We start from the raw sequence: 17240 nt of genomic DNA, 5'->3' as shown, positions 1-17240 counted from the left end.
CAGACTGATGGTAGAAGCTATTAAAGCTTAAATATTGGAACGAAGATCTTTATCGCGCGTTGCGAAAGGGGGCTAGGCGGAAAAAATTAAGACCAAAAGTTTTAACGACACTTTTTGCTATAGTTGTAAGCCGTGCGGCGTGCGCGTGTTTCTCTGTCTCTCTCTCTCTCTCTCTCTCTCATAGGAAGCAAGTCAGTTATTTTCGTTTCTTTCGCCTTTATATTTCGCTTTGAGCAGTGTGGTGTCGCGACGATTATTTTTGTTGAGTGTATACAGGTTTTTTGTACATAATAAAAAATTATAACAATAATGAATCCTATATATAATTAAAAAGAATAATATTACAATTCCTTTACTAATTAATCGAAAGGAACTTCGTTCCATTCGGGTGTCTCTTGACAGCTCTCAAGTTTTTTATTTATTTTAACCAAAAGCAATCTAGTTAACTTACTCTCAACTTTTCCAACTATGTCCTTCGAAATCCTGGAAATAAGTCACGGTTTCTCGCAACTACCTATAAAACACCTCTACGCCAAATTTCCTTTTACCTTGAAAAACAGGTACGGCCAAAGCTATGCACTTTAAGATGATTCAGATAAAGTCAGTTTTAGCATGCACAAATGTTAAGAGAAGGTAAATCTAAAAATTGTAAAATTTGTACAAAACGTAAAGACTAAGCTCAGCATTTAGATTTCATTACAGGGTATTACAGGTTAAAGCGGCGTTATTTATCTTTCTTAGAATTTTAATTAAGAAAGATTTATTTTCAACCGAAATATAATTTTCTTGTAATGAAACGTTTAACTTCCCCAAATTTTTTTAATTGGTTTAGAACTTTCATAAATTTATATAGTTTTTCTTTGTATTTTTTTTATTTCATTTAATATCGCTTAAAAACTAATTTTAATGTTACCTGTTCTGTTATGGATAATTAACGGTGCAATACAGAGAGAGAGAGAGAGATAAGAAATTTGAGATAGACCTAATGTCTCAAGTCGCGAAGATAGGACGGCCGATGGGGCGGAAGGATCCTTGAGTGGAGACCACGTACTGGCAAGCGCAGTGTGGGACGGCCACCTACGAGATGGACCGACGACTTGGTAAGAACCGCTGGGTCACGTTGGATGCAGGTGGCAACGGACCGGCCGCACTGGAGATCACTTGGAGAGGCCTATGTTCAGCAGTGGACAATGAAAGGCTGAGATGATAATGTCTCAAGATGGACCGCGACTTCCTCATTATGGTTTATGTATTCTTGTTTTATTCGTTCACCATACGCTTAAACTGTATGCTCGCTTGTGTGTTTTCAATTTAGAACATTGTAATTACAAAACACTTGTTTATCATTTTGATTTTCTGGGAAGAGCTCCATTCATATTTTGTTCTCCCTCTGTTTTCACTTCTAAAGGGATGGCTTTACAAACAGTCTTTTCATGGTGCATTCTACGAAAATGTTTTACAGATTTCGAGCCACTTAGTTTACCGACCGACAGGTCCGGTGGCTTTGGCGATCCCCAGTTTGGCGTCCCGTGTGCTTATGGTAGCGGGCAGTGATGCGCTCTGCGCAAAATGCGCCAGCGTAGCTCTGCAAAATAATGATGACTGCTCTTGCCAAAAAAAATTCTAGAATTAATGTATACATCAAAGTGAAATACTTAAATAAAAGGGCGGTATAATTGTCTTCCGCTCCGGGCGGCTGACACCCACGCTACGCCCGTGTGTAGTGGGTAGGGCCCTAAAATTCCTTGGGTCCGCGGTCTGCTCCCAACACCTTGTAAATTGTCAAGTCCCACATACCCCGCGCGCCCCCTAGGCGCGAGGACCCCGTAGGAGGTTCGGCCGCCGGCCCGAAAAAATGTTGTGTGCTAAGCTATTTAATTATTGAAAACATATTAAAACACAATTTATTCATTATTTAAAGAAATGTTAAATTTTGAAAACTAAGTAATGTTTTGTTAGTAGCACTTTACCAATATCAGTTGCTAATAGAAAATAGATCGATACAACGTTTTATTATAGTTCAAAGAAAACTTAAATCGTAAAATGTGTACTCAATAAGACAAACAAAATTGAGAATTTGACTTGAAACTTCGACTAATTCCTGTCAATCGATCGACCTCTGTACAGATGTATATTCATTACAACCGACAAGGATGAATACATTCATAATTAAGAATAAGAAATTGCCGGGTGCTGGGACGGTCACCAAATGGTGATTCCCACGTGTGCCCACACCCAACGTCCTATTGGCTAAGTGACTTTCAAAACGTAACACGTCACATGAGACTTTGAATTGTGGCAATGAAAAAATCAATCATTTCATTTCTTGTTATTGGTAATGATACACGCCTACAGTCCTGAAACGCGATCATTAATGATAGAACGTCAGGAGGAGTAAGAGATATTTACATAAGATACATTTGAGGAGTCATCCAAGGTTAGTTTTATACAAAATTTAAAATAATTTCTGACGTAATGGAAAATAGGAAGATAGAAAAGAATTTGTAGGTTTAATGGTATTAAATTTGTTGTTAATTCTTTAGATGATGACCAAGGTCAAGACGCAGGGCCTGGTCACAGACCTGATGCCCTGCATAAGATTACTGCAAGCAGCGGGCCACTTCTTATTCAATTATCATGCCGGTAAGGGATTCCCTTTTATGTTGTCATAAAGGGCCTCTGAAATGTCCGTAATATAGCTGTTATCTACGTCGTAAGAAAACGATAAAACTTTATTTGGAGATTTGAAATTTCACGATATTTTCAATCTGCATTTTGGGTACTTTATCGTAACATTACGAATAAGTTTCGAAACAGCTTGGAAGTCAGTAAAGCTTTTTTATATTTAGTACACAATGATATGGTAAACAGGAAAAGCACATGTTCCCAAATTGCCTTACTATGTAAATATTGATTAAGTTTTTTTTTCTGAATGTATGTTTTTTTTTGGCAATATTTAGATACCTCCGGAATGAATATGCTCCTACGGAAAATATATTCGAGTGCCCATGCCGTGCTCATTGTCGTCCACTATATCTGCATGGGCATCAACATGGCACAATACAAGGACGAAGTCAACGAGCTCACGGCAAATACCATTACGGTCCTGTTTTTCGCTCATAGCATCATCAAGTTGGCATTCTTTGCGTTCAACTCTAAAAGTTTTTACAGGTAAGACGTTTTTTTTTTTCTTTTCTTGCTTAGATGGGTGGACGAGCTCACAGCCCACCTGGTGTTAAGTGGTTACTAGAGCCCATAGACATCTACAACGTAGTTGCCGCCGCCCACCTTAAGATGTGAGTTCTAAGGTCTCAGTATAGTACAACGGCCGCCCCACCCTTCAAACCGAAACGCATTACTGCTTGACGGCAGAAATAGGCAGGATGGTGATACCAACCCGCGCGGATTTACAAGAGGTCCTACTACCAGAGCAAGAGGTCCTACCACCAGTATCTATGGTTGCTTCGGTGAGTTCCTGCACCGGATCACAGCCGAGCCGACGGCAGAGTGCCACCATTGTGGTTGCGACTTGGACACGGCAGAGCATACGCTTGTCGCCTGCCTCGCATGGGAGGGGTGGCGCCGTGTCCACGTCGCAAAAATAGGAACCGACTTGTCGTTGCCGAGTGTTGTGGCATCGATGCTCGTGGTGAGTCGTGGAAGGCGATGCTCGACTTCTGCGAGTGCACCATCTCGCAGAAGGAGTCGGCAGGGCGCGTGAGAAACGCACAATTCCGCCGCCGTCGAGCGGGGGCCAGGGAGGCGGATCTCGCCCAAGCCCTGGCCCTCTAAGTGTTTCGGGTCCCCCTCACATGTCGGTCTGGGGACCGGCGAGGGGGGGCTAAGAAAACGACGTGCAAGCTGCTCTGCACGCGTTTTACGCAAGAGCATCCGGGTGATAGAAGGCCGGCTATCCTCGACCCACGCTGGTTCTGGCCCAGCGGGGTATTCCGTAGGGTAACCCACTCTAACCGACGCCATCTAGGCGGGCTTCGGACCGTCTGCCGACCGAGAGGGCTGGTGGTCGTGGCGCCGACGACCGCCGGTCCGGCGTCCCGAGGGGGAGGGTGATGGGAGAGATGTGCTCCGCACTAAACGCTTCACTTTCCCCCTTTTGCCTTTTCATGATTTCTGTCTCATGTTGGTTGTTGAGCGACAGGAGGTTTTAGTCAGTTCGACTCTGACATACCCCGCCCGCCATCCCCAGAGGAGGGCGATTTCCTCCTGACCAAAAAAAAAAAACCACCATTATCTGTAATTTTAATCAGGGAAACAAACATTTACTTGACATTTAGATTTATTGTTTTAATCAATAATCTTAAAGTAACGGTTATTGCGATTATACACATTCTGAATTTAAAAAAAAACGATTTTTTGTTATTGATTTTTTAATGAAATTTTTTTTTTTTAAATATCGGCCAAGTTGCTAAGATCAAGGAACGATATAAGTATTTTCAAACAAAAGCAATATTGTAACGCTTTTTTTCGTCTTTATTCTTTTAGACTTTACAATTTGAGACATCGTTAAAACAATAAATTGTGGTATTGAAAACATTTGAAACATTTGATTTCTTAATTTTTTCCTTAAAATTCCGTACTTTAATTCTAGGTTAAAGTTATAGCTTCAATATATGATTATACAATTCTCATTAAATATAAAAATAATTTTATTTCATAAACATAACAACAAAGAGCTGTAATCAATCATCTTTATGTTCATATTATTCGAAGAACCTTTTCAAACATGTAATCCTTTGAACGAAATTCGGTGCCCAGTTTTTGGTTTTTAATAGGGCTTGCCTTTTAACAAAAACACTCGTTCGGAAAACATTTATATTTATTTTAAGGTCGTAATTAAAATTCAAGCTTACTCAATAGAGAATTTTCAGAAAATACATTTATAAACGAACTCTCTGTAACGATAATAGAAGGAATATATTTCGCTACCTTTGAATGAATTTTTAAACATTTTCTTACAGCTAATTTCACGAGTATTATTAAATAATTTGGAATGTATGTTTTATTTACTACTAGTGGACCCGGTTAGATTACCGCTACTAACGGTAGTAGATGTTCGTATCTAGAGGAGGCCACGATTGGTTCTGAATCTTCTCATTGTTAGCTATAAGAAATATTACGATATTCATTCAGTATTTTGTATGTAACCCAATTTAAAAATTTGCTTGCTACTTAAGAACTTAATTTCATTGTCATTTGAAGAGTTTTGTGAATCTTACAGAACCCTCGCAGTGTGGAATCAGTCCAACAGCCATCCGTTGTTCACAGAATCAGATGCCCGTTACCATCAGATCTCTTTAAGCAAAATGCGAAGGCTTCTTTATTTCATCTGTGGCATGACCGTTTTTTCAGTAATCAGTAAGTTTTGCGTTAGCTTCTGTTTTATTAGTTACACATTCAATTTCAGTTAGTCATCCTTCTATTTCGTTCATAAAATTTTCAACTTGTTCAATATGATTAGATCCAAACGAATGCACTAAGCCTTTTTTTTTAATTAGTTCATTATTAGGTAATTTTAATTTTTAAATTCGTTTTACTCTATACTAACTTAGGTCCAAATCGGAACTGTTGAATTCCTATACATATTCCATTTGGTTAACTCTGATCTAGAAAATAAAGCTTGCTTTTATCATCATCGAAGTTCTTGTCAGCCATTACATTCGGCTGAAATAAGTCTATCCCATTTCGTATTCTTGGGTATTTTTCAGGCTGGGTCACTTTAACGTTCTTCGGTGAATCTGTCCGTATGATAGCCAGTAAAGAGACAAATGAAACTTTGACGGAGCCTGCGCCTCGATTACCCCTCAAGGCGTGGTATCCATTTAAGACAATGAGTGGCGGCGGCTACGTTTTCGCTTTCATTTACCAGGTACGTATCTAATTAGTTTTCTATTTATTTGGATGCAACTTGTTTACTGATTATCATTTCGTTTTTAATTCGCATTTTCGCATTGTGATTCGTACTAATTTTTCTTAGATTTATTTCCTGCTTTTCTCAATGGCGTTGGCGAATTTGCTGGATGTCATTTTCTGTTCGTGGTTGATATTTGCCTGTGAACAGCTGCAGCACTTGAAGGCAATTATGAAGCCGTTGATGGAACTAAGCGCTGCTTTGGACACCTACCGTCCCAATACGGCTGAGTTGTTCCGAGTTTCATCTACTGGTAAACATTTTTTTTTTGTATCCTTGTTTTAGAATGAGTTTATATTTTACCACATCTGGCGACTTAGAAGACTTATAGACACAATGGCAATTTGAACATTACCGTCATACATGAGACTCTATTCCGTTAGAATTGTAATCCTTCAAACTGGAATGCACGGATATTACTCAAAAGAAATGAGAAAGGTGATGGTAGCAATCTACAAATTTATTATAATATTATAATGTAAATTTCGTTATTGTGAGTTTATTGTGTTCCTTTATCGAGTTGAAAGTAAAACACATATTATAATATATAGTATAATATAATAAATATATCATATAATGTTCATTATGATGCAGGAAAATTGTTACAATACTCAAATTAACAATTTCCATTGAAAAGGACTTCGACTCAAGACTAATTTTTTGGCCAGGATTTCTTCATATTTCTCAATTAAAATCTATTATGTTATACGTCAAAAAATTCATACAGATAAGACCGAGAAAGTACCAGATGCAGTAGATATGGATATCCGCGGCATCTATTCCACTCAGCAAGATTTCGGAATGACTCTACGGGGTGCTGGAGGGAAGCTACAGAACTTTAATGCGGAGAACAACCCTAACGGTTTGACACCAAAACAGGAGATGCTGGCTAGATCAGCTATAAAATATTGGGTTGAACGTCATAAGCACGTTGTTAGGTAAGATTCATATAAAAGACGAGTGCTACAAATAGTATCGGTTAAAAAATCTTCGATTGGTTATCGATCTTCGATTCCATCTAATTAATAACTAATATCTAATCTTCAATTCTATTAGTTACCTGCAAGCCGCATGTAGATTTGTATCTACATGTATTGCCATCAGAATCATTTCTTCCTCTCAGTCGTTACAATATTGACAGAGTGGTTGTGGTAGTCATAGTGAGGACAGATTTGATACGCCTCATATATTATATCCAGCCATTTCTCCTTGTTCGAGGCCATTCTACTGAACTGATTCAGGGACCTCCCACTGCAAAACTATTTAATTTATCAGAAATACGAAAACCTGTGCCGACAAACCTGAAACGCATAGTTTTCTACCTGTGAAATTAAATAGATCGAGATTATTACCTGTTTAGTTCTCACAAAGAAAATCTTTAAATTTTCAATAACTAAATACTCATTAGAGAAGAATAATTAAATTTTAATTAGGAATGCTTTATCAAAAGCAATTTAGGTTGTACTTGGGAGTATTATCGCTTGAAATATTTTGTTTGAATCACTCTTCAACCCACTTAACAGGAATCGTAGTCTAAAATAGTTTTCGTTAAAATTGTCTGCGTTGTCCGAGGGTCATCCGAGCTACAACAAGATCTCGGAACTTTGCTAGCAATTCACGGAAGTTTACCACGGTTTAGAAGTTAGCTAAGTCAGAAACTTTTGCTAATGATCTGAATCCCATGTGGAAAGCCGAAATAACTTTGATAATTTTGGAAGCTGCGAAGAGAGATTGTTTTGGTTTACTGTTATTAGCTACACCAAAGTCTGGAGGTGGAATTTATGTTGCTATTTAATTGAAGAAACTGTTGTGTGAGTGGTATTTGATATTGTTTTTAAATATTGACATTTTACAAAGAGAACATTCGTTCATTGACATGAATAATAGAGCACCTCACGCCAAATATTTTGTGAATTAGTTTCCAAAAGTCCTAGACTAGAATGCTATTGGGAATTAATAAAATGTCTTTGTATGGATTTAATAGCTACAAGGCTTTTCAATCGGGAGCTACAGCAGATTTATTTATAAAGAATCTAAAAAGTTAGATACCATTGGCACAGTAAATTTATGTTGCTGTGCATTATTTTAGTCAGGAGGCTTATAATATACTACTGCTACTATATAATACTGGTGGTAGGACCACTAGTGAGTCCGCACGGGCAGGTACCACAACTCCCATTGTTTCTGCCGTGAAGCAGTAATGCGTTTCGGTTTGAAGGGCGGGGCAGCCGTTGTAAATATACTGAGACCTTAGAACTGATATCTCAAGGTGGGTTGCGCATTTACGTCGTAGATGGGCTCCAGTAACCACTTAACACCAGGTGGACTGTGAGCTCGTCCACCCACCCATAAAAGCAATAAAAAAAACGTGTCTTCAAAAATCACTGAGCGATATATATAATACAAAAATTATATTGGTTAGGTTTTTCGAATTATTCCAAGAACTAGAAATAAAACGTTCACTACGAGATATTGGCGAAGAGAAACTTTCGACGCATTAAATTTCCGCTGATACTTATTTCTGTACCGTGAACTTAATAGTTGACAGTATAGCGAAAGTGCCTTGAGCGGGGCAGAACACCTGTGGTTTTCCCACGGTCGACACCATATGGTTTTGACATTGCCCACCAGATCAATAGAATAATATTGATTCAATCTAACTATTAAATAGACATAAGACGGTATTTTCTCATGATTGATTTTTTAATTGACTCACGTGAAACAAATACCCTAAAAATGATTTAAAAAAAAATGTTTTGTGTTTTCGAAAAAGCTACCTTTTAGCCTTAGAATGGGACGACAGATAATGAACGATAGGGAAGTAAAAGTAGGAAGGTTTTTTTTAAATTTCCAAGCTCCATTTTTTTGGGTAACGGTATATATTATTTGCGATCTCTAGTTGAAATATTCATAGAATCCAGATCTACTTACTCGCCAGCGGCACTAAATCTATGTTGGATCTTGATTAACAGATTGAATTAAAATGTTTTTCGGGTTTTATTAAAGATACAGTTTCGTCTTTACTATTTTAAATTCCTGTCTGATATAAAAATACAATGTCGTTAATTACTCATTAAATTTTTGCATTTAAACAGTGTAGCGGTGTTTTGTTCAATATAAGTCTCACGAAAAAACTCTTTACTGTATATTTTATCTAATTTCTAGGCTGGTTGCTTCAATAGGAGACACATATGGAACGGCTCTGTTATTCCATATGTTAGTATCGACCATCACTCTTACTTTACTGGCGTACCAGGCGACTAAGGTACTTATTTATTATTAGCACGTAGTCTACGTAGTGATTTAATTAAAATTAATTTTACGGCTCAATCTCGCGTTTTTTTTTTATTTTTTTATTGCCTTTGTAGGCAGACGGGCATACGGCCCACCTGATGGTGAGTGGTTACCGTCGCCCATGGACTTCAGCAATGCCAGGGGCAGAGCCAAGCCGCTGCCTACCGCTTAATACTCTCCATAAGCCTCGTTTGAAGAAGGACATGTCATAGCGCTCGGGAAACACCGTGGAGGGGAACTCATTCCATAGCCGGATGGTACGTGGCAAAAAAGATCTCTGGAAACGCACTGTGGATGACCGCAGTGGCTCCAGGTAGTATGGATGAACTCTACTCCGGTGGCGGGCGGTGCGATGGTAAAAACGAGATGCTGGTATCATCTCGAACAATTCCTCAGAGCACTCCCCATGGAACATACGGTACAAAATACAGAGGGAACCGAAGTCCCTCCGCAGACCCAGAGCTGCTGTCGTCAGCTGTCGTTCCACGACGACAGCTGACGACGTCCGTGACTACAAAAATTTTGAGTCATTCAAAAGGCCGGAAATAATAAAATGGACCAACGATGGAGTACAAACAAAAAATATACAATTCATTAACGAATATCAGCGACAAGAGTGTCTCTAGGACCCGAAACATCTACAGTAAAAAATCAAAATTATCTACACTCATTCGAAAATAGTTTTTATATTATAGCTTTCAGGATCTTCATCTGCTAATTCAGAGACTAAATTCATTGCACCTAAATGCCTTCTTGTTAACCATCCTCGAATCCACTAACGTATTTTTTTAAATTTATTATATAATTTTTTAACTACATTGAATATAGCAAAATATAGCTTTGATGCTGATGACGCCATGGTTACTGCGATACTGTGGATTTCGCGACACTAATTTTTTAACGAAATTACTTTCGCATGTACCGTATACTTTCGTGAAACTGAGTTCAACATGTATGACACTAATTTCGTAATATAAATTCAGCATTATAAACGCGTAAAATTAGTTTTAATTTTAATTACTTATGAGCTTATGAAACAAATCCTGTGTAAGTGCAATCGCCTAGCAAGGACAATAAAGACACTTTAGACAGCCGATATCCAGGCCCAGATATCTATAGATAAACTACACTATTATTAAATTGCAAGCGGTGCTTTGCAATGGACAATAGTGGATAGAAAAATGATTTAAAATTTCCTGAAGTATGGAAGTACCAAAAATATTTGTCCAGTCCCTCAAACGGTCAGATTAGAAAAAGAAGAACTTAATACTGAAAAATGTTATTCACGCATCGGGGACCTTTAAACAACAAGCGAATATCATTGAAGTTCATAAATCATTCATTAAAATTTAAATAATTATTTATTACTTATTTAATGATTTATTCGAATCGATACCACTTTATATGATAACTAGCGGCACGCTCCGGCTCCGCTCGGCCTTTAACAAAACTTTCAACGATGTTTTATTTTTTTAAATAAAATAACCCTTATTGCGGCATAACTATAATAGTTAGACAAAAATGCTGTCGCGACTCTTTTTGTGAATAATAATGTGTTCTACAAAGTCGTAGTACATTATTTTATTCTATCATTAATATTTTTCGCAGGGCACGCGATGTAAAGAATATTTTAGGTATTTTTTTACTCCTTGGGTTACATTATTGGAGTTTTAGTAAGGATCCCTAATTTTTTCAAAAAAAATTATAGCCTATGTCACTTGGGAATAGTGTAGCTTTCAAACAGTTAATGAACTTTTCAAATCGGTCCAGTAGTTTCGGAGCCTATTCAATACAAACAAACAAACATATCTTTACTCTTTATAATATTAGTATAGATATTTCGCAACAATAGCAAGATAATTTACCAGAGAATATAATTTTCATTATTATGTTGTTACCTAAATGCAAATGTTCAAAGATTTTAATACGATTCTTTATCTATATATCCTGATTCGGTAATAGTAAAGAATGTAGTCATAACTTCATTGAGTCAGTCGACATACCTATTTTTTTATAGATTTTTTATTTATGTCGTATCTGAATAAGATTTAATTTAACCAAACATTTTGATTTACAGATAAACGGTATAAACGTGTATGCATTCAGCACGATCGGATATCTTGTTTATACTCTTGGACAAGTGTTCCATTTCTGCATTTTTGGTAACAGACTTATTGAGGAGGTGAGATTTTATGTTGGTTCTATTCTTATAAACACTTAAAGGACTCATCACTACATAGTATAAAACAAAGTCGCTTTCACTGTCCCTATATCCCTATGTATGCTTAAATGTTTAAAACTACGCAACGGATTTTGATGCGGTTTTTTTAATAGATAGTGTGATTGAAGAGGAAGGTTTATATGTATAATAACATTCATTAAATAGTGGAGAAATCAATAATAAATTACAGTTTCCGAAGTGAAGCGAGGGCGGGTCGCTAGTTCTCTATAAGACAACGTATAACAATTGTCTTACTCTTCAAATCGAAGTGCATGCTTCGTGTCAGAATTAAACAAAGAGAAGACGTTTACAACCTTGCTCAATGAGCTTTTTCAGTAATATAATGACGTATTTGGCTGTAAATGTAGTAATGTGTTTAATAATGTTACATTTTTATGTAATTTTTTTTTCTAATATCATACAATGAACCGCTTGTTTAATACACGCAGTCGGTACCTGTAATTGTTTTAGTATTTAGTGTGAAATCAATGTTTATGTTGCTTGTAATGTTGTGTGCTGACGTATAGTATGTTCGTACTCACTAAATAAAATAAACTGGATAGTGGTGTTTATCTCAGTCTTTTCACAACATTCCATACCACCATTAACCATTGATTGAAGTACCTACTATTTGTAGAGCTGCCATTTATTTAGAGTTCTTTTGATAACAGAGCTCATCGGTTATGGAGGCCGCCTACTCGTGTCAGTGGTACGATGGTTCCGAGGAGGCGAAGACGTTCGTGCAGATCGTTTGCCAACAATGCCAGAAAGCGATGACGATCTCTGGAGCGAAATTCTTCAATGTTTCACTGGATTTGTTCGCTTCGGTAAGGGCTTTATTACCTTTCGCGACGAGCTACGATTCCTGGACACAAGCAAGCCCATTAAGTAGACCATGCTGTAACAGTAAATTTTGTAGAGGGTGGTTCATTCTGGAAGTACTATTGGTCTCATACATCACTGTGTTATCTATTTCGGCCACGAATCAATCATGTTCCCGTTTGATGGGTGGAATATACCTTATCTAAACATCAGCCCGCTGAGTTTCTCGTCGGTTCTTTGTTTTATTTATTGCTTAGATGGGTGGACGAGCTCACAGCCCACCTGGTGTTAAGTGGTTAGTGGAGCCCATAGACATCTACAACGTAAATGCGCCACCCACCCTGAGACATAAGTTCTAAGGTCTCAATATAGTTACAGCGGCTGCCCCATCCTTCAAATCGAAACGCATTCCTGCTTTTGCTGCTAACATGATTCTTATCCACATTTGTTGTCTAGAAGAGATAAAGCATACACTCTCTAGTGGCTTCATTCTTCCCAAATTATATTGTATTATGGAGGGATATATGGATCACAACATTTTAACTGCCACTAACCCGACCCTTTGACTGGTGGTAGATTATATACTTTTTATACCCGGGTTGGTACTACTACTGTACCTGTCTCGGCCGCGAAACATTAATTAATTAAGACAGACTGTAAGAGCATCGAAATTTTTACCTTGTGCCTAGGTAAACGATAATCTATAGGTATGCAAATAAAACATTATGTTGCCTAAATATTATTTTTTTCAATTGTCGCAGGTGCTGGGCGCTGTTGTCACATACTTCATGGTGTTGATCCAACTGAAGTAGACGTAGTCCTTAATTTCTGTTGCTAATCACGAATTCATATTTCAATTCCCACTTATATCGTAACTACCCACTAATTTAGAAACTTTAATCGAAGTTGTAGCGTGGGCGGTATTTTGCTAATCTCGATCAAAAACTGGGCGCGTATCGCTATTCGCCGTCTTCATATTTCCTATGAGAGATTACGATGGTGCCCCTGAATTTTTAAGGTTTGATTATAAGGTTATTATTTAATTAATCATATTCCACAAACAATCAATTAAATCTTTAAAATTTTTTAAATATCCTTTTGTACTCAATTTGATGTCGCAATTATAAAAGTTTAATTTTCTGTTATGTTTTTTTTTTAATAAGCACACAATACTATTTAAAATTCTATTCGATACACGTATTTTCCATTTTCTTCTCTCTAAAAACATTTTTTTGCTTATGTAATTTCATTACAAGGATTCAGTCAACATGTTTCGTTCGTGTTGTGATTTGACAGCGCCTAAAGTGAAACGCGGCTGCGGAGAAATTGGAAGAATAGCTTTTAATAAAACATTCAAGCCATTCTGAATGGAAGAGATAATTAAAAATACGTACGTATAAAATTTAAAAGGTTCTAACCTGGACCGATCTTGCCTTAGTTTTTTCAATTTACTAATTGAGAGGCATAGTTTATATTGATTGGATCGCAATTCATTTGACAAACCAAAGCTCTATGTTAAGCTGTCGGGCTCGCTGTATTTTCCAATCCCAAGCATAGCTTACATTTACTAACATTTTACATATAAGCTTGCTACTAACGACTTTATTTAAGCTCTATGTTCTGAAAAAATAAATCTATTTGAATTTGTTTGTTTGTTGTATTTTCTTCAGTTATTGCGAGTCGTAGATGTAACTAAATAAAAAAAATATATCTACTTTTACGATGGTGACTTCTCACGAATGTTGTCCGTGCCCAAATAACTGTGAAGTATTAGGAACGTCAGAAATTACGTAATGGCTATAAAAAACGCGAGATAATCCGTAAAGGTAGTTCAAATTATGTTTGTAGATTTACGATTTTTTCTCAAAAAATATGTCTCCAATACACTTAAAGGGGTTGAATTTAAAGAAGCAATTTTAGGAACTTCAGAACGATTCAAATTTTAATTCAATTAATTTATTTACGAATATTATCAAAATATGGAAGCATGTTGGTGCTAGAAATAAATATTTTTATGTCTAAATGCTTTGCCTTAGATTGTTTAACATGAAAAACTAGATAATACTTTTTTTCCTACCTATGCTGATAGCCTTGAGAGGCTATTTCAGCTTCTCCTTGACGTGTCGGTGAGCTCACGGGGCTCAAACCGGAATGCTACTAACACTGGCTTTAGCAAGAGCAGTACTTCGCAGAATCTACCACCGGATCGGAAATGCGACACATTGAAAAGATCCGGCGAGAAACTCAGTGGGCTGTATCTATGGGTTAATTTACTCGTCGAGCCCTTTGTCGCAAGCGACGGGATCGGCGAGGACGGTGACTGGTGCTTGAGGTTAGATAATACGTTTGTATGGACCAAACGAAAATGTACTGACTGACCTTACAGAGTACTGACAAAGATTCAAGTTATTTTTTAAACGCTTGGGCGCTTCTTGTAAAAGTATTTTAGAAAACTATTCCTGAGAATTTCTATCTTTGTGAATGATTTTTTTTCCCTACCTATCCTCATAGCCTTAAGAGGCTATTTCAGCTTCACCCTAACATGTGTAGGTGAGCTCACGAGGTTCAAACCGGAGTGTTGCTAAAACCCTAGCAAGAGCAGTGCTTCGCAGAATCTACCACCGCATCGGAAATGCGACCCACTGAGAAGATCCGGCGAGAAACTCAGTGGGCTGTGTCTATGGATTAAAAGTGAATGATACTGTCTGATAAGCGGTGTCAGTTAGCTTGAATTCGACTTCTGCAATTATTATGTCCGCATATTTGTATTCTTGAATTGCTTCTGTAAAATAAGTTTATATTATGTATTATGCACCCTGCAATTTTATTTTAGAATAGCTATGAATTTATTTACTTTTAAATGATAGTTCATAAGCAACTAAACTTTGTTGTATTAAAACATTTTTTAAGAATTTCTCGTTGTTTTATATGATACAATCGGCAACCTGTGTTTTTGTTTAGAATAATAAGAGTAGATCTTACATGTTTGTTACCTTCAACGATAGTTGAGTACTTGAGATAGCCAAAGCGTGTTCGAATTTCACTAGTCTCTAAAAATGAATTGCTGTTCGTTAGTCTCGCTAAAGCTCGAGAATGGCTGGACCGATTTGGCTAATTTTGGTTTAGAATTATTCGTGGAAGTCCAGAGAAGGTTTAAAAGGTAAAAAAAAAACAAAATGTGTGCAATTCACACGTGGTAGAAGTGAAACCTTCCAAAATTAAAATACAATTATCCTAAACGTCTTAAGTATATGTAAAATTTTGTCATTAGTAAATAATTGTAAGGTAGCGCCCTCTGTGAATTGATATTTTAATTTCACGTATAATCCTAAATTAAAATTCACTACAAGAGCTTTTATACACACGTTAGTATTAAAAAATCTCACAGATAGCGCTGTATTAAATAGTATGTATATTTCTGTCTCATTCTTTCATTCTGGCTTCATCCTACACATTTTTGTATTTGTGTCTCTTACCTGTCGTTTTTTCCGTTGCATCCGGTTTGAAATCACAACGATTCTAAAGAAGTTTTCACTTCAAAAATATGAAAATGCTCAGAATTAAATAAAAATAACAATTTTGTTTGTCCTTTGATGTGTCCCCTTGATGTGTCTTTTATTTATCGATTGAGGCACTGCGAAGTCTGCCGGGTCAGCTATTTAAATATAAAACAGAATCCGTTATGTTTGACGTGTTTGTATGAAGTAATAATATGGCTGAGTATTCACAATGATGCTTCAAATCGAAACCTATCATTTACTTCGAGGCCCAAATTCTTCAAGTCGCACACTTTACAGGGACCCCGAATGTTTCTAAGGGTGTGACGTCATCCATACTAACGTCACTATCATCACCGATATGGCGGAATGGAAAAAATCCTTATATTGTTTTAGTAGGCAGACGAGAATATTATCCACTGGATGATCCAATGGTCAGCTTTGCTAATGGACGTCAGCAATACAGCCAAGCCACCACCCACTGCTGGGTACTCGTTTAAAGAATAAGTGTGTGCTTAGTAATTAATACTTTTTTTTTACAGCCCACCTGGTGTTAAGTTGGTTACTGGAGCCCATAGACATCTACAACGTAAATGCGCCACCCACCTTGAGATATAAGCTCTAAGGTCTCAGTGTAGTTACAACGGCTGCCCCACCCTTCAAACCGAAACGCATTACTGCTTCACGGCAGAAATAGGCAGGGTGGTCGTACCCACCCGCGCGGACTCACGAGAGGTCCTACCACCAGTCGAGACGACTACCGGTCAGCGAGACGACTACCGGTCAGCAGCCGTCCTGGTTGTGGCTGCAGTGGCAACTGTGGTAAGACGAATAAAGAGACTCGGCCTCGAGGTGGCCCTCCAAAAATCCGAAGCAGTGTGCTTCCACTCAGCTCGGAAAGGGCCACCTCAAGGCGCGAATCTCGTAGTCGGGGGTGTCACCATTGCTGTCCAGCCGAAGCTCAAGTATTTGGGCCTCGTGCTGGACAGCAAATGGAGATTCGACCACCATTTTAAGGCGCTGGTTCCGAGGCTCATGGGGGCGGCAGGTGCGCTGACCCGTCTTCTTCCCAACGTCGGAGGATGCAGCGCCGGTACTCGGCGACTGTACCTTGGGGTGGTGCGCAGTATGGCCCTGTACGGTGCTCCCGTGTGGTCGCCCGCACTCTCCGCGAGAAACGCGGCTCTGCTGCATAGAGCTCAGCGGGCGCTTGCGGTGAGGGTCATCAGGGGGTACCGCACCATCTCTCAAGATGTGGCCTGCGCTCTCGCCGGATCCCTACCCTGGGACCTCGAGGCCGAAATCTTGGCTGCGGTATATCGGCGTAAGGCGCAGGCCTTGAGTCGGAGGCGGTCGCCCGACCCGTCGGCTGTCGGTCGGTGGAAGCGTGCTGCGCGTCATGTAGCATACGCTAAGTGGAGAGAGCGATTGCTGAAAGAACTTGGCCAAACTTCGGCCACCCGCCGGCGCACCCTCG

The 17240-nt window shown here is 38.3% G+C and overlaps 1 protein-coding gene across 1 annotated transcript; it reads left to right on the top strand.

Moving 5' to 3' along the window:
* Nucleotides 1-2269: 2269 nt before the first annotated feature.
* Orco (odorant receptor co-receptor) lies at nucleotides 2270-15180 on the top strand. The gene is made up of 11 exons (XM_089733955.1): nucleotides 2270-2437; nucleotides 2544-2643; nucleotides 2961-3171; nucleotides 5240-5376; nucleotides 5727-5887; nucleotides 5996-6182; nucleotides 6657-6867; nucleotides 9095-9194; nucleotides 11301-11405; nucleotides 12116-12271; nucleotides 13028-15180. The coding sequence occupies exons 2-11, from the start codon at nucleotides 2544-2546 to the stop codon at nucleotides 13076-13078; spliced, it is 1419 nt and encodes a 472-aa protein (XP_089590081.1). The 5' UTR covers nucleotides 2270-2437; the 3' UTR covers nucleotides 13079-15180.
* Nucleotides 15181-17240: the final 2060 nt, after the last annotated feature.

This window comes from Bombyx mandarina, chromosome 16 (assembly GCF_030267445.1).
Source record: "Bombyx mandarina strain Sakado chromosome 16, ASM3026744v2".
Classification (NCBI taxonomy): domain Eukaryota; kingdom Metazoa; phylum Arthropoda; class Insecta; order Lepidoptera; family Bombycidae; genus Bombyx; species Bombyx mandarina.
Note: the sequence above shows the minus strand (reverse complement) of the source record. Positions and strands in the feature narration are given on the sequence as shown.